The 27,439-nt window shown below is 40.4% G+C and overlaps 2 protein-coding genes across 2 annotated transcripts; both read left to right on the top strand.

Moving 5' to 3' along the window:
* Positions 1-262: 262 nt before the first annotated feature.
* On the top strand, positions 263-9,829 carry aco2 (aconitase 2, mitochondrial). Its single transcript, XM_053340906.1, has 17 exons — positions 263-320; positions 2,270-2,412; positions 3,042-3,300; positions 3,398-3,490; positions 3,595-3,753; positions 3,862-4,012; positions 4,410-4,514; positions 4,643-4,734; positions 5,024-5,129; positions 5,269-5,426; positions 5,522-5,595; positions 5,680-5,791; positions 5,910-6,188; positions 6,296-6,487; positions 6,990-7,122; positions 7,882-8,003; positions 8,110-9,829. Exons 1-17 carry the CDS (start codon positions 285-287, stop codon positions 8,239-8,241), a joined length of 2,346 nt encoding a protein of 781 aa, XP_053196881.1. The 5' UTR covers positions 263-284; the 3' UTR covers positions 8,242-9,829.
* Positions 9,830-18,366: 8,537 nt separating this feature from the next.
* csdc2a (cold shock domain containing C2, RNA binding a) lies at positions 18,367-20,154 on the top strand. The gene is made up of 3 exons (XM_053340928.1): positions 18,367-18,554; positions 18,735-18,857; positions 19,992-20,154. Exons 1-3 carry the CDS (start codon positions 18,367-18,369, stop codon positions 20,152-20,154), a joined length of 474 nt encoding a protein of 157 aa, XP_053196903.1.
* Positions 20,155-27,439: the final 7,285 nt, after the last annotated feature.

Here is a 27,439-nt window from a genome sequence, read left to right as displayed (position 1 = left end):
GCTACACATACAATTAAAAATAGCTATATCCTTTCAGTTAGATAGAAGTCAATGAAATCTCAAAATTATTTATTCCATAGTTATATATAGAAATTGTATATTATTGGATGTAGAACTAATATAGGCACGAACAATGCAACAATTTGTGTATTAAATACATTTTGTATATAATATCAATACATTTCAAGCTTTTAAAGTACTTTTATCTTGAAGGACCTGCCAGACCCGCGCTTATATATTTGTGACGTCATCCCTGACCCGACACATCTTTGTCAGTGAACAAAATGGCAACTTACTGTCTCACCGTAGCCCGGCTCCAGGTAAGAGACTCAACTGCTTCATTTTTTACCATATTTAATTGGCAGAGAGGGATGTCACTTATTATTTTAGTTAGTGTTAACTCAGTCTAATGTGTGTCTGGCTCAGTGAAGGCGTCAGGAGCCCTTACTGAGGATAAACGAGCCGCTGAAAAGTCACCGGCTAGCTGGCCGGGTCATCGTGTCCCAGCTGCACTGAAGCATCCAGCGGGCAACAACCACTCACAGGCTCCAGAAAACACTATGAAATAATGTCTCCTTTGATGACAAGTGGACACTGATAGCCTCGGTCATACAAACCAATATAGCTGGGTGTGTTTAAAAGCGGGAGCTCGTAGTTAAACAGCAAGGTTAACCACAAGGTTAGAGCTGCCAGCAGAGACACAGGCGAGCAGCGTGAAACGGACAGAAACATGTCTGATCACTTATAGCAGATAAGACACCAAACACATGCCTATATTTTAATATGTGGAGACTGCTTAAACATAACATAATGAATTCAGCCTATTTTAAAGCTAACAGGAGGTGGGACATGTCTCCAGTAAGCAAAGTGCTGTCAATGACACAGTGTTAACATATGAATTTACATGATTGTCTCTTGTTTGTTTTGTTTTTGTGGACTTTACTTTGAAAAGTAGAAAACACCTTTTTTTCTTAAAGGAAGAAAATATGGTTTATTTTTCTTTTCATCCACTAAGATGCATAGTACTTCGATCATAATATGGTTAATATCATGTTCCTATGTTTTAACTGTGATTCTCATTGTTAAAATGGCATTTTCTCTTCTAATTCTAATAAAACCCTGAACATCTGAATCCAATAGATTTCAATGAGAGCTCTCGTTGATGGAAGGGAGAAAAAACATTCAGAATACACATTTAAAATATGGATGTAATAAACAATAGTCTCAAATCAGTATCGATCAATGAATATAATATTAGCTGTTCGTGAAACCACATTAAGATAACATTAAATATAAAGTGTTAACTGTCCATCGGCTCTGTGATCAATGCATGAACCCCTTTTAACTCAATTCTGTGATGTGTTGAGTCTTAATTTAGCTCCTAATTGACTGACAGCTAGAAGTTCTTTGACAGCAAAAGTCACCTGATAAGTGCCTGTAGGTTCAGCTGTTCACCACCAAGTGTTTCACTGTAGGACTACTCATCTTTACCATAGGTTGTCTGGTCATAAGACACCGTCATCGGTTTCATGTGGAGAAACTCTGATGACCCGTGCTTTATAATAATACACAAACACTTATTGAAGCACACGTGCTCAGTATTATTAGCTCAGTGTTCTCCTGGCACTTGCTCAAGCAGCTTTGGCTGGAGTTAGCCTTAACGTGGCTTCCTCAAGGACATCTGAGCAGTAGTGTGGTGCAGCGGCGCGAGATTCTGGACGAATAATTTAACATGTTTGATTTTATATCAGCTTTGAGAGGTAAAAAACATCATGAAGTAATAGGTTAGAGACAGTGTAGTCACAGGTTGAGAATGTGTTTGTGGTTGGGTTCATTAGGGGGCAAGGGGAGGAGGGATTGCCCTCATAGCATCTGGGAGTCTCTGACACCTGACACCTGTGAGTCCACTGCAAAACACTGTTTCATTCTCAAGCTAACTGCCTAATATGGAATCCTTTTTTTCATCAAGTAGGATTTTAAGCACAATATTCACTCATTCTGCTCTTTCAACAGCATTTCTTCTTAATAATAATAAAGCATTCTATATAACAGAAGAGAAAAACTATAAAAGAAAAAATATATTGCAATAATCTGAAGTGTTGTTGGGTGCAGCCTCATGGATTTATTTATTGGGGCTGTCCACATAAATCCTGAATGTTGGACAAACTGCTGTGTGTCTGGTTTTTGCATCCACTCTGTAATTTATATCCTTGTGTTTATAATAAATTCTTGTTTATGTTTTTTTTTTTTTTTTCATTGTTGTCTCCAGCTGGCTCTGGGCCATGGTGCGCGACGCCTTCATGTATCGGCAGCTTACAGAGCCAAGGCCAGTGTGTCCATGAGCCGCTTTGAGCCCTCTACCTTCGTCAACTATGAGAAGCTCCAATCCAACGTTGACATTGTGCGAAAAAGGTCAGCGTCCTCCCTAATCTGCTGCTCTGTTTGTGTTTACTCTCGCCCACATCACTGGGTTGTCCGACACTCCCGTATCTCTATGAACGTTTTTTTATCTATCTCTAGTGTGTGTTTACCCTTTACCACAGTTTTTTCGGTCAGAGTTGTAGCCTCAACAAAGTCTAGTTTGTCATTGTGTGCCGACGGGCTGGAATTACCGTGCAGCTCAGTTGTAGTCGTGTGTGTGTGTGTGAGACGTAGTGCTGTGATGCGTGTGTAGATCATTTACTTCTCTTTGTTCAGCTCTGTAATTACACTGCAGTTTTAGACTGGTATAAACTGGTAATTATAAGAGACGAGGAGTGAAACCCTGTGATTTTTCTGTATTTTAAGCTGGAAAAGTGACTTCAGGATGTATACAGTAAATCTAAAGAGGAAACCCTCAATATTTTTTTTGGATCAGATTGTAGTTACTACACCATCATCTCCCCACTGCTAAAGTATCAGTATTTATTTAAAATTGTAAAAATTTGTCAGCGTATTGTACCTGCAAAATTCCCTCACCTCAGCTTTCAACCCACTGAAACGTCCTCTGTCGCCTCAGTATCCTTCAACCAATCAAATTTAATTATCCGTTTTCTTCCCAGGCTCAACCGCCCCCTCACCCTGTCAGAGAAGATTGTGTATGGCCACCTCGATGACCCCCACAACCAGGATATCGATCGCGGTCGCACCTACCTCCGTCTGCGCCCCGACCGCGTGGCCATGCAGGACGCCACCGCCCAGATGGCCATGCTCCAGTTCATCAGCAGCGGCCTCCCAAAGGTGGCTGTACCCTCCACCATCCACTGCGATCATCTGATCGAGGCCCAGACCGGAGGAGTGAAGGATCTGGCCAGAGCGAAGGTGAGGTGTCTTTGTTTAAACAAATGACACAAATCTCTCTAAAAGTGATGTTGTAATGAGCTGGTGAAATGAACTGTGGTCATGGTTCTCTTTCTAGGAAATCAACCAGGAGGTCTACAACTTCCTGGCAAGTGCAGGCGCAAAATACGGAGTTGGCTTCTGGAAACCAGGATCTGGAATCATCCATCAGGTATTGTTACTCAAAGTTTAGGTGCAGTTTTGGCCCCTGGAATGGCAATTGTTGATCCCGCTTCAATTTTAACACACTAAAATTGAGGTTTCTTACATGATCAGATCATCCTGGAGAACTACGCCTACCCTGGAGTCATGCTTATCGGCACAGATTCCCACACACCAAATGGTGGTGGTCTTGGTGCCATCTGCATTGGGGTTGGAGGAGCTGATGCTGTAGATGTCATGGCAGGAATCCCCTGGGAGCTCAAGTGTCCAAACGTGAGCCGAATTTCTACTTCTTTCATTATCCTAAATAGCAGCAGCTGCTTTTATTTTCACCCCTGACCTTTTTTAACCACGATTAACCTCCCGATAATTTCTCCTCAGGTGATTGGTGTGAAGCTGACCGGCTCTCTGTCTGGCTGGACCTCTCCTAAAGATATCATCCTGAAGGTGGCCGGCATCCTGACGGTTAAGGGAGGCACCGGAGCTATTGTAGAGTACCACGGACCTGGAGTCGACTCCATCTCCTGCACTGGTCAGTAAAAAAGGAAAAGGTAGTTTTTATGTAGTTACTTTTATATGTAGTACAGATTGAATCACTGTAACGTCACGGTAATAACAACAGTCACTTCTGGGTGGACAACTGGCAATAGTTGGCCGTATCTGTAATGTTGAAAGACACATAGTGAAACACAATGGTCTGACCTATCTGATGCCTCTGCTATGCCATTAAATTATATGTAGGTGATGGAGGTATTTTCTACCCAGAAGTGAGTGGTGATTTGTTCTATTTCATATTAGAGACAACTTGTATGTGTTAGAGCTAATGTATAGAAACTATACAGCAAGATTGTAGCCTCACTAATGTGTGTGTGTGTGTGTGTGTGTGTGTGTGTGTGTGTGTGTGTGTGTGTGTGTGTGTGTGTGTGCAGGAATGGCCACCATCTGCAACATGGGAGCTGAGATTGGAGCCACAACCTCCGTGTTCCCCTACAACCACCGCATGAAGACCTACCTGGAGAAGACTGGACGCGGACGTATGTTAAGACCTCACAATGAAATCAATGTCAACACAATAAAAAATGAATCATACTAATGCAGATAATTAAAAAAAGATGAGCCAATGAAACTGATTTGTTTGTCATCTCCTCTTGTCTCTTCTCAGAGATCGCCGCCCTGGCTGACCAATTCTCAGACGTTCTGGTGCCAGACAAGGGCTGCGAGTATGACCAGGTCATCGAGATCAATCTGGATGAGGTTGGTCCATTTTTAAGATTAGCATTCTGTACTTCTGGCCTCATTAGACAGTTCAAAGTGGAGAGTGACAGAAAATACTGGAAGGAGGTGACATGAAACAAAGGTCTTTGGGTAGATTTGAACCATCCGGGGGCAACTTTAGACCTCTAGTGCAATAAGGCATACCACTATTTGTTTTATGAGATGTACTTTATAGGGATTAATACTCAATTTTAGTCTACAAAGTTATAAAAGTTGTGGATATTTGACCAAAGTCTTATGACTTGTGTTATGTTGTGTCTTTCTGTAGCTGAAGCCCCATATTAACGGACCATTCACCCCTGACCTGGCTCACCCAGTGGCTGACGTCGGCGCTGTAGCTGAGAAGAACGGTTGGCCCCTAGAGGTTAAAGTTGGTAAGAGCTGACTGGAGATGGATGATGGCATACACTCCTGCTTCTTACCTCACTAAATAATAAAATATAGATTAAAATGACTGGACTTTAGGCGTTACTTATGTAATTCTATATCTGGCTCCTCTCCACTTTTTTTTAGGTCTGATCGGCAGCTGCACCAACTCCAGCTACGAGGACATGGGCCGCGCTGCCTCCGTGGCCAAGCAGGCTTTGGATAAAGGTTTGAAATGCAAAGCTGAGTTCACCGTTACCCCTGGCTCCGAGCAGATCCGTGCCACCATCGAAAGAGATGGATACGTAAGTGCTGACATTTAATTTTTAAAATCATTAGAGCTTGCATCTCCTTTTATATTCTGGCTGATGTGAGTAAATGTGTTTGCGTCTTCTTGTAGTCAAAGATTCTGGGTGACGTTGGTGGTGTGGTCCTGGCTAACGCATGCGGACCCTGCATTGGACAGTGGGACAGGTAAGGGAAGCCGTAAGTTTTAATTTGTGAAAAGTAGCTCAGTAAAACTCAGGTGTTAAAACATGACTTGTGTTTTGTATTCAGGAAAGATGTGAAGAAGGGAGACAAGAACACAATCGTCACCTCATTCAACAGGAACTTCACCGCTAGGAACGACGCTAACCCCGCAACACACGCCTTTGTCACTTCCCCCGAGGTAAACACACTAAACTAACCCACACTGCTGGGTTTACAGCACCGGCTTTACTGGTTTCGACGCTGCCACGCTAGAATACATCTCCAAGCGACATGTTTTCCATCTCCTCTTCCTTCAGATCGTCACCGCCATGGCCATCGCCGGCACGCTAAACTTCAACCCAGAGACAGACTACCTTACAGCCCCCAACGGTGAGAAATTCAAGTTGGAACCCCCCAATGGAGATGAGCTGCCCTCAAGGGACTTCGACCCAGGCCAGGACACCTACCAGCACCCTCCGGCCGACGGCTCCAGCCTGAAGGTGGACGTCAGCCCTAGCAGCAACAGGCTGCAGCTGCTGGAGCCTTTTGACAAATGGAGCGGAAAGGACCTGGAAGACTTGCAGGTTCTCATCAAGGTCAGGACCTTTTTTTTCTTTTTCTTTTTTTTTTTTTTTAATCAGTCAATGTCAACATTAGTGGTGGTTGTTTTTAACTCTCCCCTCCCCTCCCCCTCTCTCTGTAGGTGAAAGGCAAATGCACCACAGACCACATCAGTGCCGCCGGGCCTTGGCTGAAGTTCCGCGGTCACCTGGATAACATCTCCAACAACATGCTGATCGGTGCGGTCAACAGTGAGAACGACGGCATCAACAAGGTGAAGAACTACCTGACAGGAGAGTACGGAGGTGTGCCTGATGTGGCCCGGCACTACAAGGTGAGGACCGCGGGGGGGGGGCTTCGGGTTACTGGATTATTAGGTCAAAGCTGCTCTTTTGGCAGAATATTACTCTATTTTGTACTACTATTTATTCATGCTCTAAATACAAACCCTCGTAGCTCTTTTTACTTTGAACTAATTTCTTTTCCTTACAATCTTTCTGGAATCACAGGAACGTTATTGCACTATTATTTAATTTTAAATAATAGTATTATAGTTTAAAGCCTGAAAAGTCTTAGAAATTGAATCATGTTTTAGATAAATGTCCATAATGGAGGCATGACTTGTGTTTTGCTCTCACTGAATATTCTGCCTGTCTTAACATTGTATTTATAGTTGTGCGTTAATTCTATTTTCACTTGCTGCTGCAATAATGTAATATCTTTATCTTATCTTATAAATCTAAACCTACGCTGTAGATCTCCACAGCAGGACTACTGTGTGCATTTAATAAAGCACACACCAGTATTAACACTTCTTCCTCTTTTGTTGTGTGCAGGCCAACAGCGTCTCATGGGTGGTGGTTGGAGACGACAACTACGGCGAGGGCTCCAGCAGAGAGCACGCAGCGTTGGAGCCCAGACATCTGGGAGGCAGAGCCATCATTGTGAAGAGCTTCGCCAGAATCCACGGTACTGCACCAACACCGCAGAGAGATTCAGCCTTATTCGCACAAGTTTATTATTATCTGGGGGCCTCTAGTAATTTGTAATAATTGCAGAGGCCGTCTGTGATCTTAATCCTGTGTGAATCTGCCATATCCGTGATTTGAAAAGTTAAAATTCCACAGCAAATTACCCACCACATTTTGCAAACGGAGATATTAGTCCCATCTGAATTGGCGTCTCTGTGATTTGGGGTGGTATTTTAACAAGTTGGACGGTAGAGGAGGAAACAGTAGAGATACAGGATTTGTCTGTTTAAAAAGGAGTTGAACTGACTTCTCTGCATTTAACACTGGTGCTGAGAGCTCAAAACAGGAAACACCATCTAACTGTGTCACGCTGTCCTGTGTTGCCAACGCAGTTGTGTATTTAGGTCATTGAGAGATAAGACTTTAAAAGTTTGCAGCCTGTCATGTTGTCACGCATATAAAGGCAAATAATGTCAGAAAATTAAAAAAAAAAAGTAAAATACAGACTCCACTTACCGTGTGTGAAAGCACTGCATGGAACACAGACACAGGGGGGTGATTTCTAATTGTAGTAATTACATGAGGTCCCCAGGTACTACTAGCCCCATGCAAATAAGGCCCTAATATAATTTTTTTTTTTCCTGAGTTTATATAAAGTGATAGTTGACTTTGTGGAATCCTGCCCCTCAGCATTTGCACATTTTATTTCCTAGCATTTAATATTCTCAAAGTGAACATAGATGTATCCTGTCCTCAGAAACTAACCTGAAGAAACAGGGTCTGCTGCCCCTAACCTTCAACGACCCCTCAGACTACGATAAGATCCGCCCCGATGACAAGATCACCATCAAAGGACTCCAAACCTTCACTCCAGGAAAGGTGAGAGCATGTTTCTTCACGTTTACACGCCGCCACATTTTCCAAACCTCACGAAAAAATGTCTAACGGGAACTTCCCTCGATTCCTCTCTCCCCGCTCTCCTCAGCCTCTGAGCGCAGTCGTGAAGCACAGTGACGGCAGCTCCGACACCTTCCAGCTCAACCACAGCTTCAACGAGACACAGATCGAATGGTTCCAGGCAGGCTCCGCCCTCAACAGGATGAAGTCGCTGCAATAATGAAGAAAGAGTTAAAAATGTGGAGGAGGAGGAGAAGGGTTTTCAGTGGGGGGAAACAGAGTGTTAGGGATTATGGGGAAAGAAGGGAGGATGAAGAATGTTAACGATAGCTCCATCGTCTGCATTAACGTTCAGTTTGGACTGAAGTAATGTGTCGGTATACCTCTAAGAGTTTGTCAGTAGGTTACTTCAGATTAAGTGCCAAGCTATTGCTGACGATGGAACAACCTGTCAGATATTTCTAAAAAAACAAAAACAACCTTCATTCGTCTCAGTGCGTAGTGTTTCCCTGAAGGTGCTGTACGCTGCTATGTCTCAAAAGTACAAAAACAGTGGGAGATAAGAATCTGAGCTGTGAAAACAAAAACCAGACACACACACACACACAGACACTTTGACACACTAAGCTTCGATCCAAGTGTTGACACAGTACCCTGCCAGCTGATGAGCGACCGGTGTGTTTGCAGTCATTCAGTACAGCGCTGAAGCCGCCTCACACTGCAGCACAGCTGGCTGATGGCAGTCATCCGTCTCCTTGTCGCTTTAGGTGTTGCACACTGCATGGCATTAACCAGCTTCACCCAACCTGCCCCAGTGTTATTTAAAAGTTCCTGGTGCAGGTAAACGCGTCTCGGTTACATCTCTGGGCCTTTTTCATTGCTCGTTGTAGTCGCAAGGATCCCGTACTGTACTCGTCATTCACCTGTCTGCCCCCGTGTGGCCATGAGGAGGTACTGTAGCATCTACGATACACAAATAAGACACATTGTGTATAACGGTCTTTATAGATTGTTTTAAAGGTTTTCTGGGAAATGTAGGAACTCCTGCAAGCAACACGAGGAAGTGAATTCAACAAAATATGTAATAAATTAACCTGTGAGATCTATTTAACATCATTTAGGGGTCGTTTTTTGTAACCATATCCTGAATATGCATAGCATGTCATCCATCTCAGCATATATTGTCAGTGTTACAAAAGATCACCTTTCCTAATATACAAAGGGACTCGTATGCTTTAACACCCTCTCTCCCTCGCTCCCCCCTCCCCCCCTTGACAACCTTAACCCTCACATGGTCAATCACACCACATGATTTTTCCCTTTGTTTATATATTTATATTTTTTTGCTGCAAAAGGTTCAGATTCTGTGTGCGTTCTCATGAAAGGCTTTTTGTCCTCATGCACAGGGTAAACTTCATCCAATATTTCATGCCCTTTTTTGTAGGGTAACAAGTCTGTTTTTTGTGTTACTTTGGCCCACCAAAAAAAAAGGAAAAGAAACTGTATTTAAGAAAAGGACAGACTTGAAAGTGGATATTATACTGTAAGTTACCACCTGATCAGAAACAATGATGATTTTGTACTCGTGTCTACTTTGACTCGGTCTGACCCTGCAGACAACATGCCGTTTTCATCAACAGCTTAATAACAGATGAAGTGATGTCATTATCTCTTCCTCTAACTCGCTGTATGTCAAGTGTCTGGTCCATTGTACATTTAAGTGTTTGTGTTTTTTTTTCCCTCCCAGATCATCTCTTCTGTATTACAGAAATGCCAATGGGTTGTAAAATAAAACTTCACAAATCTCATTTATGTACATCGCCTCCAATCATCTGTTAAAGGTGGAATTACTGATATTTGTTCATTTAGAGTCATAATAATGAAGTATGTGTGTAACATGTGCCTGGACAAATTACAACAAGCATTACTATTAAAATCTGGTGATGAGAGAACAGTGACATATACGGATCAAGTGTGTATCATCACTGTAAATGTACAAATATGAGTATATCCTTATATCCTGTTGTGCGTGACATGTTCTCAATAGCTCCGGTGTTGCAACACACATCTGGAAAAGACTCATCAGTAAGGTCTGCATTGCCTCTATAGAGAAGGGTAATTTATCTGACACATTATGATTTATAATATCCTGTGTTCTGTTAGTGAATGTGAACAAGAGTCAGTGCTGTCTTTGAGTCATGGGTTGACTTCATATCCCCAGTCTGCAGTGTAGATTAAAATCAGCTCTTTTTACAGTGATCAGCTGATGAGCTGTAAATTAAACTTGGAAACAGTCTGATTTGCATTTCAACTTCCTCTTTCAGTGAACATTTAATACTATAAGAATGTTCTGGTGTAGCATAATAAGACACTTGTCTCCTCTTATCCGGACTGTGCCGGAAAAAAGAGTCCAGAGCTCTTCCAGACAAAGTGGTCATTCTGAAATGTCACAAAAACAAGAAAGCCTGCAGGGAATTTCTGACGAGGAATTTTCACTTGTAGAAGAAATTGAACATTTGGACAAATGGAACCAAAGGATGTTCACGATACCAGAGCTACAAACATTAGTTTGCAGAGTTTATAGCTGTAAAAAATGGACATGCACAAATAGATTTTAAGTCACATGCGTATATACTTGTAGTCACATATCATTCAACCCAGTATGGGTAGAAGCCATGTCCTGCTGTAGTTTTTGCTCTGGAGCATCCTGATGGGATTAAAGGAACTCTGAGCTTTAACTTTATTGTCCCTGTGGAGAAATGTTGTCCCGCAGAGGGTTAAAACATAGAATACATGTACATCAAGTGACAACATAAAACCTAAAGTGTGTTATCTCTCCCTAATAGGCTAGTTACATATAAAACTCATGATTGGAGTCATCATTGATGACTTGAGAGATATAAAGAATCAAAAGAATGCCATACCATTCAGAGGCTCTATGAATGCCAGTCTGTGCTCCACTTTACTCCAGACTGAACAACTACTGGTTGTTATCATCATTAAAGTGGGTTCAGAGTCATTCATGGTCCCCCAGATGATGTATCACACTGACTTTAAAGTAACTCCCTGACTTTTCCATTACAGCCTCACAGTGCTGCTGGCACAGCTAATACAGACACTCATGAACTTGCATTGTGATATAAAATATAAGAGTACAGTAGCTCTTAGCCTTTACAAGTGTTGATGTCATCTTAGATGTGGTCCATTGAAAATGAATGGGAGACCAGATGTTGATGGGGAAGGGGAGGCACACCTGGACACTTTTTGGGTCCATGTTTGGGGGGGGGGGGGGGGGGTTCATCTTAATTCTTATTATCTTCAGTCTATATTGTTCCTTCTATCCTATTAATACACTGTAGCACTTTGAGTTAAACTATGAATTAAAAGTGTTATTAGCCTACTATTATTATTATTATTATTATTATTATTATTATTATTATTATTAACTGAAATAACATGGAAAAGTGCTGTATTTGTAGTCATGTATTATTCACACTGTAAAAACACACTCTATCATATGTTTAATGTTTAATGTGACCTTTAATATTTTCATTGTAAATCACAGTGATCATCCAGTACCTGCACAGGGTGATGCTAGGTAAACAAACAGTCAGTCCCAGTCCATTAAACATCTAAGTCAATCCCACTTTACGGTCGATTAAATCATTAAGAAACGTGCATGAGCAGAACAAAGACTTGACTGTGTGGTGTAGTGTTGTTTTTAGCAGTGACCCCCGGCCCCCCCCCCCCCCCCCCCCCCCTTCCCCTCCCTCGCATCATCTCCTCTCTACCTCCTTCTCATTTGCTGCTTTCTCATCCCGCCTGTGTGCTCCGCATCCACACCGAGACCCGCTGACTTCTCCGCCACATGTCCCCGCAGCTTTCACCGGCTCCACCGACACGATCGCCGCCTCTCACGTCGCGTCTGACTGAACAGCTGATCCCGGTAAGTCGTTATTTAAATCGATCGGGGTGTTTTTTGCTTTTGGTGTTGGTGGTGATGGAGGGGGGTAGAGGAGAAAAAGGAAGGGGAGGGGGGGGGGGTGATTATCAGCTTTGGCTTTTACACATCCGATCCTTTCATTCTTCCAGCCGATCAAACGGTGTCGGTTTGTGGCAGTATTGTGATAAAATACCAGGTGGTTGTCTGTATCTTAAAGCGCAGATGAAGTATCTCAGGCGTCATCTTTTCACCTTTTATCCCGGAGTCACATTTTATTTAGAGGAGGGGGATGATGCGATGCATGTTTGTGGAGCATCCTTCTTCCCTTGGCTTCTTGTCTGGAGCTGCCTCAGTATGTTCTGGAAACAAACCGCCTGGTAGTGAATTATTCAGGCTCTGCCAACCACACTTTCTAAGAAATCATACCACTAAAACCATTTTAATAAGCCTCTTATCTGTCTCTAATAAGGGCTAATTTAAAGTTTAAAGAAAAGCTCTCTCTCTCTCTTTATGTGTGTGTTTGTGTGTGTGTGTGTGTGTGTGTGTGTGTGTGTGTGTGTGTGGTTGTAGAGAGAGAGAGAGAGAGAGAGAGAGAGAGAGCGGTTGACGTGCCTCACATGCTGATGAAGAGGAGTACAGACAGCCACAGTGCCCTGGTTTCACTGTGAGGGTTTTGGCCTTTTGTCTGTCTTTTCAAAAAGCTCCTCCGGCTCTCTTCTGTCCTCTCCTTCCTCCAATCCAGCCCCCCCCCCCCCCCCCCCCTTCCTCTATCTCAGTGATTCTCAAACTTTTTCACATCGAGGACCCCTAAGCTGATATAAATTACACCACGGAGCCCCATTTGATCAGATTTTGCTTTTAGATGTTTTATTACAGAAAGTGTATGAAACCCATGAGCAGAAAAGTCATAAATTCTGTCATTGTGTTACTTATAAGGAATAATAGACTCCTTGGAACCCTTTCAAGGACCCCCCCTCCCTCCACTTTGAGAACCACTACCCTATCTGGCTCCTGTTTTTTAAAGCAGCCCAACACCCTCCTGATGAAGTGTTTCGTCAGCTCGTCTGACACAAAAGCACTGCAGACCCATTAAAGAAGCCCATTTCCTGGCCCACTCCCGGCCTAATAAGCGGGTTAATGAAAGAGGAGCTCACCAGTTGAATCGATGAATTATTAAGGCTACATACTTCTGCCTCGTCATCCATCAGTCACGCTATCAGTGCTCTCCCCCGTGTCACGGCGGTGACAGATGTGCGTGTTCATCATCAACACTGTCCAACATGATACCAGGAGGATAAAAGCATTGCTCATCATCAGCCATTTGCTGTATCATTTCCCTAAATGAAGATAAATAAATGAGCTTAAGGGATGGAGAGATTAGTGCCACTCCTGTGCCACTCAGACTATGACCTTTGAACCCTTGTACTGTTTGGATGTGTGGCCTAAATCAGTGTTGTTTTCTCATGTTGCTCATAGGTATAGCTTTCCCTTTTAAAATCCCTCCTTTAATCTCGTTGGCAAAAGAAATATGGGTTTTAATTCAAATAATAATAATAATAGCAACATAAGGTTTATCCAAGGAGACATTGTTTCATGACCAAATATGACTTGATAGACATTTACAGTGGAGAATAAATGCTACCCCAGTTTCTGAATTAGGTGTCATGTAAGATTACCCGAAGTACAGTAAAAATAAGCATCACATTATAGAGTTTAAACCTTATACTAAATCAATATGAATTATTGATCCTGTAATGCACAGTCTGGTACAATGATACATGTATTTTTGCTGTGTTCACATGTGAAAAGTTTGACATAATTTTGCATTCATTTTTCTCTGTATTATCATTTCTCTGCCTAATCTATACACCCAAGTGAACATGCAGTGAGCTAAATAATAAAGCTTCAAGACAGCAGATAACCTTTGAAGTGTTTGACTGGAGGCAATTGTGAAAAAGGAAAATACACTTCCATCATTGTAGTTACAAATCTCAGAAAACATCCAATATATTGAACAAGATTTAGTGCAAGTATGAGTGTAGTAACAACTTCTTCACAAAAGCAACTGTCAAAGAAGTACGGCTTCATTATCAATTCATCTGTCTATTGTGTAAAATAATTGTGATTATGATCATCAAAACTCTTGAATAGACATCAGAACATACTGGAATCCCTTTGTTTTATCTTTTGTTAAGAAACAAGTATTTTTATTGCATCATAGGATACATATCTTTTTTTTGGAGGGGGGTTCATACTCTTGCCAACACCCACCAGGTAATCACAATGAGAGAAAAAGAAATCCATGAATAAAAACAATCTACCTATCCACATGATATCCAAAGCATTCACACTGAGCTTTCAGCCATGGTGACGAATGACTGGAAAGATACCGACTCCACCTGCATGACAAATGGTAGTTTAATATAAACCAGGACTGTACGTTAGTGGGCTAGACAGCATTTGAAGTCACTCGTGAGGGTATTTCACGATTATCCTGATAATGAAAACAACCAATAAGTAAATTTAGTGTTTTTATCCCAAAATAAGATAAAATGTTATATCCTCCCATTCCTCATATAAAGTCAGTAAGAGAAATAAAATATGTGACATAGCTCAATAGGGGGAAAAAAAGTACAAAGTTGCGTTAGCAGCACGTTAGCATCAGACACGTAGCATATCAGTGGGGAATGATTAGCACTACTCTTATCACAGAAAAACTCATTTTACAGCTCAAATTGAATACACACAAACATAGCTAGAATAAATAAAGCCTTTTGGAGAGTAGATTTTAAAAATCCTGCCGATATCTGCGTGTTTAATGACAAAATGACGGATGTAAAATTGTCGGTTAAACTGCAACTTCTAACGACAGAGATATTAGCCATTAGCTCAGATCTAAAATACTTTATATGCAAATGTAACTGTTTTGTGTTGTTATTGTTTTATCATACTCACATATACAATTGATCTGAAACAAACAGGGATTTAAAACATCGTATTAGATTTACTGAATTTACTTTCAATTAAAGAGATATGGTATAATCATCTCACTCTCAGATATCAGCCATCAACTGACAGAAACATACATACAATCACAATAATATGAGCCCAGCAAGTGAAAACTGGACCAATAAGCAAATAAGAATGAGATGATGACAACAAGTGTGGATGCTAACTTCTTCAAATACAGCCACTGGTGTTGTCTCAGGACTTGGACTTCATCCCTAACATGAATCTCAGTGGTGGGACACACAGAACACAATGAGATGTGTTGGATGTTAACCTTTGCCTCGGGGAGTTTTAAAGCCTCCAGCCTGAGACTCTGCTGTCCAGTTTGAGGGAGCGCCTCCATCTCACCACACACGCTGCTATATTTAGACTGACAGCGAGAGAGAGGCAGAGTGTGATATTGAAGGGAGCCTGTGGGATCAGCTCATCAGTCTTTGTCAAACACTCAGACTGCAGATGTCACATCAGTGCTTTGTCTCACTGGGAGGTGGCTGCTGATAACCCCAATAACACATCCGCCTACGTCTGTGCTGCAGTTAAACCAGGTTTCAGTGGAGAGCAATTTATAGCTCTTTCTGTTTGTAGCTACAGTTATGATAAACACACCCCCCCCCCCCTTCCAACCCCATCTCTCCCCAAGTTACAAAATAATAACTGGGTTAGTGTCATGGCGTTAGAGACGGAGCTCATTCGTCCTGCAGGGACTGTCTGAAGCGATTCAGAGAGCAGCTTGCTGTTTGCATACAGACTATAAAGAGCAATCCTGTAATGGATGTCAGTTTTGTGCGTGCGGGGCTTTTAATATAATAAAGTGTGATAAGCTGAGCCAAGGCCCTCCGGGGCAGGATTGGTATTTACATCATCTTGGGACCTTTTCAAAGCGCGCTGGATCACAGTCTGGCACTCGGGAATCAAATTGCTTTGTTATTCTCATTTTTCTCACAGCAGCTTCCAGCTGTTGTATGCCTGCATGTTGCTCCTACCAACCAGGAAAAATCCACTTAAACACTATTAAAAAAAGATCCAGCTATTAATTCATTTTTAGAGGCAATGTCTCTGTCTATTATCTCATATCTTGATGTAATTTTCTTGCAGTGTTACCATGACAACTTTAACAATGTGAAATACTTCCCTAAACACTGAGAAAGGAGTCTCTAAGCCGAAACAGTGAATATGAAAAAGTATTGGGTCAATATTAATACAGGTATTTTTCACTAAATTAAAGAATATACTATAGACAGGAGACTCAAATGACCAGAATGCAATGCAGCTAGATGTTAAGTTGTATTCTGAGGGTTAAACCTTGCAATTCTCAGTTATAGCTGATCAGTATTGCATAATAATTTAAAAAAGTTATGTCCCCATCCCATAATATCATGAATATGTCTGATACTTGACTCTTAGTTGATATGTGCATGATTCAGCTGTCATAAGTACATGATATTCTCCACCTCCACCAGTGACTCTGACTATCCTGCCATTAAAACTTTAAACAGCACTCACATTACTGCTGCTGAGTTATACACATACTTTGGCTTGACAGCAGACTATCATTCAAGACTCATACCATTAAAATCAAACTAGGCTTCTTGTGCAGAATCAAAGGTTGTCTGCAGACTATTGTGCAGTCAAACCTTCATGTGTGCAGTTGACTGTTGAGATAATCTGTTTAGTCATGTTGTCACAAACACTTCAGCAGTTAATCATCGTGCATTACGCTTTATCACAAGTGACACGTTTCATACTCATCATTGTTCTCTGTATCAGGAGGTTGGTTACACTTCTTTACAGACAAGAAGAAATAACTATCTGATGTTATTCATCTATAAAGCTTTACTTTTTCTCAGTAAATACCTTAGATATCCCTCATGTTCACACTGCTGTTGGAAGAACTGCTTTAATGCACTTTTTAAATGAAAGAAACTGCAGACTGCTCTCAAATATGAGTCTTACATTCCTCTTACAGATTTTAAAGCTTTATTATCTAATGTTTTGTATCAATTATTTTAATCTCAATGAGACTGCACTATAAAATAAAGATAAAAATAATGAATAATGAAAATAAATAAACAAGTGTGCTGCTTTAGTTTAATGACATATTTGATGTAATCCAACAGGCTTTTCAAAAGTTTATTTGATGTAAGAAGTGGACAATTTTCTCACAAAGGAACATCTAATCCTTCTGTTTTTCCTAAATCACCAAATATGGTGTTTTCACTGGACAGCTACTGTCAGTGTGAGAATAAGGGTGGTGGCCTATTTGGGGGAAAAGTGGATCTTCTAAAAACACTGCTGTGATGTGTGAAAGTAGTAGATTTCTATGCCTACATTAACTAAAACTTCAGTTAATGCAACATGACAGTCAGCATCTTATAGAGACGCTTTCAAGGACTCACTAGGTGAAGAAAATACAGTGACAGAGATCTGACAAGTCATGACTAAATAATTGCTACATGTTTCTACATTTAAGATGATGTAATTTTCTCACCTTTCCCTCAGCCTTACTGTAGTGTTCATTATAATGTAGGGCAGGTATGAATAAATCTGTTTTAGAGCACAGCAGCTCCCACATCAGCTCCACTGCTGGGAACTCAGCACATAAGGATGTTGCAATGAAATGAAAAATATCTATCAGTATTGCTCTAAATGAAATAAGAATGTTTGGTGACTACATATTGGTGTTTTGGGAAATTATTGTCTTTATTAGATAGACGGAGACAAACCAGGGACGTTGGTCAGTATCTTAAAGTCTCCCTCCACTCAAAAATGTGTTTTTCTTCTTGTTCTCTCAGTTGGATGTTTGAGCTTCTCTGTGCAGAATGGTGTAGGTGTAGTTTGACACTAGAGGCTGTTTTCACATTCATCTTCTGGTGGAAAGTTTCTCTTGCTCACCTTAAATGGAGTTTAAATGTGATGTTTAAGTGTGAAGTCGAAACTTGAAGCCTCCAGGGCACAAACAGTGAGAAGAAGTTAAACTTTTGAAGTGAAAAATATTTAAATATTCACAGATTCTGGATTTTCTCAGTGAGGGAGAAGGAGTAATGTCATTTTAAGGACTTTTAACAAGGTAGCTGAAAAAACACAATTTAATATTTCAGAGGATGTTTATATGTCCTAAAACATGTCTGTGTGTGTCATGTACTTTTAATTGTTCTCAATTTTTGGGACATACAGGAAATGTCTGCCTAAAATGAAACTAAATATACAATCAAACAGGAAATTATGGCACTTAAATATAAAAATGTCTCTCTTCTTTCAGGGTATCACTGCTGCACTCCACCTGTAAGACCTCCTAATCCTTACACACACTCTTGCCATGCAGGAGGTGTAACCCTCCTTCTTCTAATAAAAACCCAAAACAGAAAAAACAACACAAGCCCGCAACAAGTCAAGATGTCCGACCCTGACCCCTCCTCGCCGGTCGACCCTCCGTTGCCCCTCACCTCCCCACGCACCCCACTCCAGCTCTCCTTCCCTTTCCTGAGGGAGGGCAGCCGGGTTTGGGAGAGGGAGAGGAAACCGCCACAACCTGGAGAGCTGCCAAGCCCACTGCCCACCAAACGCACCCGCACGTACTCAGCGTGAGTAGGAAAGATGTTTAATTGAGTCTTCTTGAACTTATTATGATCTTGATAATCATGTCTACACAGCAGGGGCATGGCAGTGTTTCATGTAATAATTGTTTATGTTATCCTGTTCTCTTTCTCTTCTCCTGCTGTGGCTCTTTCTTTCTGTCCTGGTCATTCTCTCTTTCTCTGCAGGACAGTGCGAGCCAAATCAGGTCCCGTATTTAAAGGCGTGTGTAAGAACTTTTCCAGGTCTCAGGGTCATGGATTCATACGCCCCACTCGTGGAGGAGAGGACATTTTTGTCCACATCTCTGAGTAAGTGACTTTTACACTGTTGGGGTTTTCCTGGCATTTGATGGTTTTCTTAAGGTTGCCCTGAGAAATTATGATTTTATCTCTGTAGGTTCATAGTGTATTATTGTATTTGGCCTTTGGAACATAGAAAAGTTTTAACATAAAACACCACCTGCTATTAACTTCACAGCCTCCCTCAGAGCATTGCTAAATTACACAAACTTGTCAATCAAACTGTGAAAAGTTTTGAATAATTTGATCTCCCTTACAAATTATTAAACATATCAGAAATGATTTAGTTGAACTGCTGAATTAAACTACAATGCTGACAATTGGTGGAAAGAATTTAAAGGATAAGGCTGGGGGTATTCTGTATTTTTCTTATTGTCTATGAATCTCATGTGCAGAGCCAAACCAACAATAATCTCATCCTACTTCAAAGTATTGTTTGTGTGTGTATCTAAAACCTGATATATCTTATTCCTCTGTGCTGTAGAGCTCCGTTGTTGCCCAAAAACTATTAAAACATGTCAATGAGTCACTCTGCTGCACTGGGTCGACACTTTCCTTTGCCACAAAGATTATGGTTACAGTAGTTTGTTTAGAAAGAAGAAAGAGCTTATAGAGCAGTATTACTAGGCAAATAATGTGGTTCTGTTTAGAGAGCTTTGCTAGCTTATTGTACTACATGTCACAACTTCTTGACTTTGTAGTATATTGTACATTGTAAATGTCTGTAGTAATGTTCCCAAACTCTTCATGGTGAAGGAACATATTACTGTGTTTTAATAGTTTTTGGACAACAGCAGAGCTCTACAGCACAGAAGAATATGATATTTCACACTTTGGATTCACATACAATATTTGTAAGTATGTTATTAATTAATTGTCGGTTTAGTTCTGCACATGAGATTTGTTGTCAGTAAGAAAAACATAGATGCAACAAAAAGTCTGAAAGCAGTCATCTAATAATGCTATTCCAAAGGTAAGAGATGGGGGATAAACTCCACAAAGTAGGCATTACTTTAGATAACTGCAGGTGACGCAGCGGTCTCAACACTGATTTATGAGTCAATCCTTATACCTGAAAGGTTTCTCACTTCAGCTCCACTACACTACAGTTTCTCCTGCTCACTTGTATTTTTTCTTCGATAGCATTGAGGGAGAGTACGTGCCTATGGAAGGAGATGAAGTCACGTACAAGGTGTGCCCCATCCCTCCCAAGAACCAGAAGATCCAAGCGGTCGATGTGGTGATCACCCATCTGAATCCAGGCACCAAGCATGAGACCTGGTCAGGTCAGATCATCAGCTCCTAGACTAGACCGCTTCAGGCTGCAGGGCTGCAGAGGCTCGTGGAATGGAGGCGGGAGGATTTGGATTTAATTTGAGGTTTTATGTTTTCGAGGTGTGAAGTGTGGGAGACAGATCAGCGGAAACAGAGCATGGAGAAGTTCAGCCTGAGAGTTAGGACAGGCAGAGTATAGGTCTGAAGGAGAAGAGAGGGTGAGCATTTAAGTATAAAGGATTGGATTGAAAATTAAGCTTTGAATGTATTTGTTTGAATGTTTTTCTTTGAAGGGTAGGGGGTTGGTGAAACAATGTCTTAGAAGGGGTGCGATGCTGAAGAGAGGCAGCTGGGTCAGAGGCCGAAATGCATTTTGAGCAAATTTGCCACAGTTTGGTGAGAAGCATGTAAGTTTTAGATATTTTCCACCAGTAAAACATAGATTAAAAGGGAAAAACTAAAACTGCTTCTGTAAAATCCTTCTCTGTTGTCTATAATCAAGATAGGGTTTCATGGTCCCCTTTGGAATTTTCTTGAAGGTGCAATGTGTAAGAATTATGTATATATGAGAATTTTAGTTTAAAGCATTCAAAATTTGACTAAAATTATCAGAATGTAAAGAAATAATAAAACGTGATCTTCACTGACTTTCAAGAAAATCTAAAGATGTGATTTTAATGTGCACTCTTGAGTGCCTTGAATTTCTCCCCTCACCATACAGTGCCAAAAGGGTGCAACACTAGCTAACATTAGCTTAGAAATGGAGTCTGACCCAGAGCTGGCATTCCTCCTTTTGGAAATGTGAGCTAACATTACTGCAAAGCAGGTAAAAATATATTGTGTTATTGTGGCCTTAGCTGGCTAATGTTAGCACTACTGCAGTTCACTTAATGGCCACCTGTGTCATTAATAAGTAGGAATTTATGATTCTTACACAATGCACCTTTAAACAGACAACTTATTCTCACCAATATACATTCTGTGCATTATTAAGGTATAACAAAAGTATTGAACCTATTACTTTATTATTAAACAAGCCAATTTTGTTGACTATCATAAATTGTTCATCAGTGTGTATTAGCTTGCAGTCTTCCTCTTCCCTGCCTTTGTTGAGGCATTGCTCCACTTCTTTGCACATTACCACCACCTGCAGATCAGCAGAATATTGTAAAACTGGTGGCCGGAATGTGTATTGCGTCATCTGTGACAAACAAAACAGGGATTGACTTGTAAAAAAATTGTTCCATGATGCTACAATGGGTCAAAAACTCCACAGGGTACCTTTAACTTTCAAGAGAAAGTAGCTGCGCTCAAATGGAACTTGTGAGCTCGTCGTGACGACATGGGAAGTTGCGTACACATATAATATGCTTGGTGTTCAAGTGGTTAAGTTGTGAGAACACCGCTGCTAGGCAACATCGACGCCAAAAGCTAGCTACATTTGCTAATATTACTGTTGGTGTCTAGAAGCCACCAAGGCTGACAATTTAGCTAGCTAGCAAGCAGGTAACGTAATGAATCAGACATGTACAATTACTAAGAAATACTAAAAATACAATATATTGACTTATCATCTACTGAAAAATGAACTTCCATAGCTTCCACTGTTACTTAAAACATCAATGACACTTCCGAAGTTCTCAATACCACAAGAGGTATGAACATGTCTGTAAGGCACTGCGGCACACATTAAATCCACTCTTAATGTGTTTCGGCCTCAGGAGCTAGGATTAGCTCTACATATCAGGATTTATTTTCCTTTTAAACATTGTAGCACTACTGTATTTTTTGTCTATTTGACCAGTGTAGAAATCCAGTATAATTGTAGCCAGCACCTATGACGGTCATATGTTTCGGTGGTAGAGGCGGGAGCTGAATGTTGTGTGTGCCTGCCGCTAGGAAACCAGGCCAGAGGGTTTTGGGTTGGGGAAAGAAACCAGAGAGGGAGGAGGGTAAGGGAATGGGCAGAGGATGGAGTGACTGTAGATGTACTTCAGCATAGATACATCTAGATTTGAAATGATATAAAGCACGTGTAAGGAGGAAGATTAAAATCAGCAGTTCTCAACCGCTTCTTGCCAGGAGTTAGATGAGAAGACTGATGCCACATTTATGTCTGAGTGGTATTGTTATTCTTATCCAAGGAGGAAGAAGGTGAATAAGCGTATGTCCTCAAATTGCTAATATTAAAATTGTTTATCTAATCAGAAAAGAACAGTTTTGATGCCCAGATGTTTCTCATGTTTTCTATCTTTGTGATAATGACTCCCTCTTGTAAAATGCAGTATTTGCACCCCCTCAGGTTTTTCCTTTTCTTTATATCAATCAGTTCAAAATAATCTAAAAGATGGTGGGTCAGGCTAAGGAGGATGAACTGCTGATTTAAGTTGAACAAGGGAGAGTCCAGTAAGTTTCATACATCACGGCAAATGACTGTGACAAAAAAAAGAAGAAGCAAAACAAAAACAGAGCAGCAAAAGCTTCCTGGTGTACGTTTTAAATTACTATTTATTTATTGACTTATTTATTTTCATTTGTAACTATGGGAACATCAGGTGTTTAGTAATTAAAGGCTGCATTTATAAGTATTTGTGCAAATCTAAGCCTGTTTGAATACACTGCGCACCTCACTCTAATGATACTACCCTGTTAAAAATCCCTACTGTCATGTAATCATCGACAGGCAAAAAAACCCTTCAACCTTTCCTATCACAAGTTTCTAATTTCTACATAATCTTTGTCTAATTTTTAATAAATATGTGACATTCAAAATAACAAGCAGTTTTGTTGTTTTGGGCATCGGCATGTTCTGTACTGTTTGTGTAACTTTACGTAGAATGTGTTGATTCTGTTTCATTATGCAGTATCGCAGCCGGAGCCTTCAGGGAGGCGTCGTCAGGTCTCCTATGCATCTTTGATTTGTCACCTGGAGTGTGACTTGCAGTAACATCATAGTAGCACGCTGCACCTGTTGGATTTCTTTACTGTAAGAGGAATTTGATTGTGTTCAAAAGCATTTTTAAAATATTTTTTGTCAAATCACTGTGACACTGTCTTTTGTCATTAAGATAAAGTTTGAATAAAACTTACTACTGTATTCACAGAGCTGTGTGAAAATGTGTTTGTTATTTCATTCATGGGGTGCAAAGACTCCTCTGTGCTCCTTTTAAGTTTAGAGTTTTCCTGAGTTTTTCTCACTGGTGTCAGAATAAAGTGGGATAAATAGGGCGGTTATTTTAAGAGCCCTCTTTTACGTGGATAAAGTTTTTTCTATGCACTCTGCTTCAATGTCGGGTTAGCTGTGTGTGTGTGTGTGTGATCTTTGGAAATGTTAGTTTGGGTTTGTTTTTGCACAGGCCGCGTTATATCCATGCCTTATTGGATCACAGCAATCCACTAGAGAGCATCGCAGCACAAATAATCTTCAGGTTGACTCTTATATAGTTGGTTGAAATACAAGGGTCAATGGAAACAAGCAATATGTGCCACACAAATTTACATACACAGTAGTTATATTTATTTCTAAAACAGTAAGAATGTATAAACAGGACTTCATGGATAAACTATGCTGATGCAAGACAGTTTGTAAGTAAGTAAAGAAACCACACACAGATACGTACAGTAAGTGGCCAAATGTACGAATAATTCCAAACTTCCTGACAAGAAACAGGCCACTGCTGGAGCTGACAGACCTGCACCCACTTTCCCCAGGGACTGCAGTCTGGATTTCTATATACAGCACTGTGGAAAGGTTTGATGCACTAAAAGTAAAGTGAGTAAACTTTCAAAAATAATGCCATGAATAGTTCTGATTTGTCAACTAACTTGATACAAAGTTTTGTCCTACAACAGCAGCAACTCTCCTTGGTACACCTGCACACAGTTGTTTCCCCTGCATCTTGGAGACATTGCCACAGTTCTTCTGTAATCCCAGGCTGACTCCATGACATAAAGCTCAGGGCTCTGTGGGGGCCAAAGCATCAGTTGCAGGACTCATTCTTGTAGCCAAAAATAGTTATTTATGACTCTGTATGTGCAGCATGTTTGGGGTTGTTGTCATGCTGTAGAAAATTTGGGATAGTTCAGATGACCCCTTGATGGTATTGCATGTGTCTAAAACCTTTGCACAATTTTGGAGGAAGCATTCAGATCATTTTACTGAAAAGTAGCAGTACTACTATGTGAAAATAATTGACTTGAAGTGAAAGTCCTGTACTGAAAATGTTATATAAATAAAATTATAAGGAGGAAAATGTGTATGTAGCATTTTACTATTGTATTTAGTTGGGGTGGCGCTAGTTTTAACTATTTGATATACTGTGTAATAGTTTAATTTATCTCAGCTGTTTTATAAGATCAACCCAGATTTTGCATGTACAATTTCAATTTGTAAAGTAACTAGTAGCTACAGCTGATAAATACATGTAGTGGAATAAAGTTGTAGACTAATGAAATGGCATGAAATAAAAATTCTCAATTAACTACAAATGCTTCCATTTTTTACTGACCAAACAGCAAATGTAGACTAGTTAGTTGTATTCCACCACTGATCGGTGATGGTTAGAGTACATACAGTATTCTTGTGTCATCCTATTCAGATTATCTTCCACATCTGAATGAAAACCAACTATTACTGACACCTGATGTCTCCATTTTATTCTGTTCAGATTCTGTTGCAAAATATGCTTACAACAAAACTTAAGATGGTATTATTGGGAAAGCGTATCTGGCCTCTTTTATTTGACCTTTTTTTATTGATCCCTATACTGGCCACTAGATGTCAGTAATATGAGTGTTTAGGCCAACTGTCTGTTGATGAAGGAGTATCAGCTGAGGGAGAAGCAACTAGTGCACAAACTAAGTTTTCACTGCTCTATCTAGCTTTTTAAAATCTCTTTTTGTCAAAGCATCTATAAACATACAGCAGGAGGAGGGGGGATAGCTGCAACTGACCAAACTGGAGATTTTGAAAAGTCCAACTGCAGCAGAATCCCTTCATCACAAACAAACAGCTGTAGAAAGATGCAAAGACATGTTTTTATGTCATTTACAAATGGTTGTTTTATATTCCGTCTTATTATATTCAACCTCACACACAGAGACATGCTGAGTCACTGGACACACAAACAGATTCAAGCTCAGTGAACTGCTGATGAGACGTGCCATAATTCAGATAAGACCGATAACAACTGAGCATGCTGCAGGTGCCAAGACAAATCAATAAAATCAACTGAACTAGTTCATTTTTTGGAGCTGTGAACTTAGTTCATAATTTGGAATTATGAACTATGAACTGAACTAGTTCATTTTAAAATGTGTGAACTATGAACTGAACTAGTTCATGTAGAACGTGAACTTCCCCAACACTGATAGGGAGGCATGGTAGTAAATTGTGGGCTTGAGTTTAGCTCAGATGAAACACTAGAACAACCTTAAATAGGAACATTATATTCATACATTCCCACTGTGATGCATTCCTGCTTTGCTAAATTATTAACAACATACATCATCCCTCAATGTGCCGATGCAGCAGTTGAGACTTTACAGTATAAAAATGTGAAATTTTATTATAATGCCTTACAATACAATCAGGACATGAAAGAGAATCTAAATGAAGCCGAGACATTTTCATTGCAGGAAAAGCACAGATGAGACTAACATTAACAATGGAGTCGGTCCAAGTATTGGCTATGACTAGGGTGAAGGTAAGTCTCCAGTAAATGAAAGTAATGAATGTGTGTGTGTGCGTGTGTGTTTTGTAAATTGATTGTTCCCGGTTAGGAGTTGATAATGATATCGAACTCCTGTCATAAATTGTGTTTGTGTGTGTGTGTGACCTATATGCAGATTTAAAGAGTCACACAGCTAGCGCTCAGACCAATCAGACACCAGTAACCTGATTATGTAGTGATTTCATTGCGATGACCAGATTGTACTAATTTGCAGAATAATGAACTCGAGGATTAATTTACTTCATTCAATCATCCCCAGCGACTGCACTGTGAGGTGAAAAAGATAAACAGTACAAAAAGCTTCCGGAGCTCAATCACAGATGTGGGTGTGTTTTTACAGCATGGGGATATTATCCATGTTCAAGTTTTATGGCCTGGCCAACCTTTGCTCTTCTCTTTTCTGCCCTTTCTTTGCCTTCAATGTATATCAAAGCCTCCCATGCTGTGTGTTTGTGTTTGCTGTCTGCCCGTCTCATTTAATGACACATTTAATGACAAGAACAACACACACGCACACACACAATAATCCAATCCAATAATCCATACATGTTTGGTTTTACAAAAGGTTATGTGCCCGGAAATTACTGTTGCCAGGCTCATTGTTTCCACATTTCTAGTTTTCATTCTAAACTATACGAACCGTAGCTTCCTATTTTTTGAAATTTTGGATGAATCTATCAAACTAACTCTAGCTAATTCTTAATAAGGAAGCGAATGAGCATATTTCCCCACTACTAAATTGACTTCAGTCGTTTAATATTAAATTAGCTAGATAATTTCATGTCTTCGTGTTTTATTGAAGGAACAGTAAGTTGTGGGGTCTGCTTCATTGATTGAAAAGTGTGTCCACACATTACCACCATAGCAGCTTCATCTCATGAGCGCACAGTATGACCAGTTCCAGGTGACTTCCCAGACTAGGTGCATGGGTTTGCCATCAACCTGCTGTCAAAATGCCTTCAATGTCAATGTAGTTAATGTTATGTTTACATTACAGTGACGGTGATCACAAAAACAATTATTTTCTTTTACTAACTTTACTAACTTTTACTAATCCAGTAGTTTTTAATCATTATTGGTCTCCTTCCATTTTAAACTGCTTGTCTTTTTTCATGGTATAATTTGTGTTTATTACCAACAAGATCCCAAGACCCCCAGATTCAATCTGTGCTCTTTGTGTTTGTTTGTGTTTCGAGCCTGTGATTTATACAGACCTTGGCATACCAGCAGTGAGGTTATATGGCCCTTGTCTGTGCCTTTAAAGGTTGTATATTAACTTGATGTGGAAAGGACAGGTGAGTGCCTCTTAGAGGAATAGAGGAAGTGTGAGCCTGAGAAGTGAAAGACTCGAAGGAGAAAACAGAGGAGGACTCTTGCACGTGATACAGCTCATGTAAATGAAACCTTTCGGTGATTCTTTTGGTGGATTAGACAAGATTTTATTTCTGGAGGTGTGTGGTGATTTTATTACGCTGTAGACGTGCTGGACTCTGGAGTAGAAAAGGTAGAAAAAACACTGAAAGCCTTTACAGACCATGGACTTTTAGCTCAGTAATATAAAAACTGCAAATGTTTGAGCTGAGA

Source organism: Scomber japonicus, chromosome 20 (assembly GCF_027409825.1).
Source record: "Scomber japonicus isolate fScoJap1 chromosome 20, fScoJap1.pri, whole genome shotgun sequence".
Lineage (NCBI taxonomy): Eukaryota > Metazoa > Chordata > Actinopteri > Scombriformes > Scombridae > Scomber > Scomber japonicus.
Note: the sequence above shows the minus strand (reverse complement) of the source record. Positions and strands in the feature narration are given on the sequence as shown.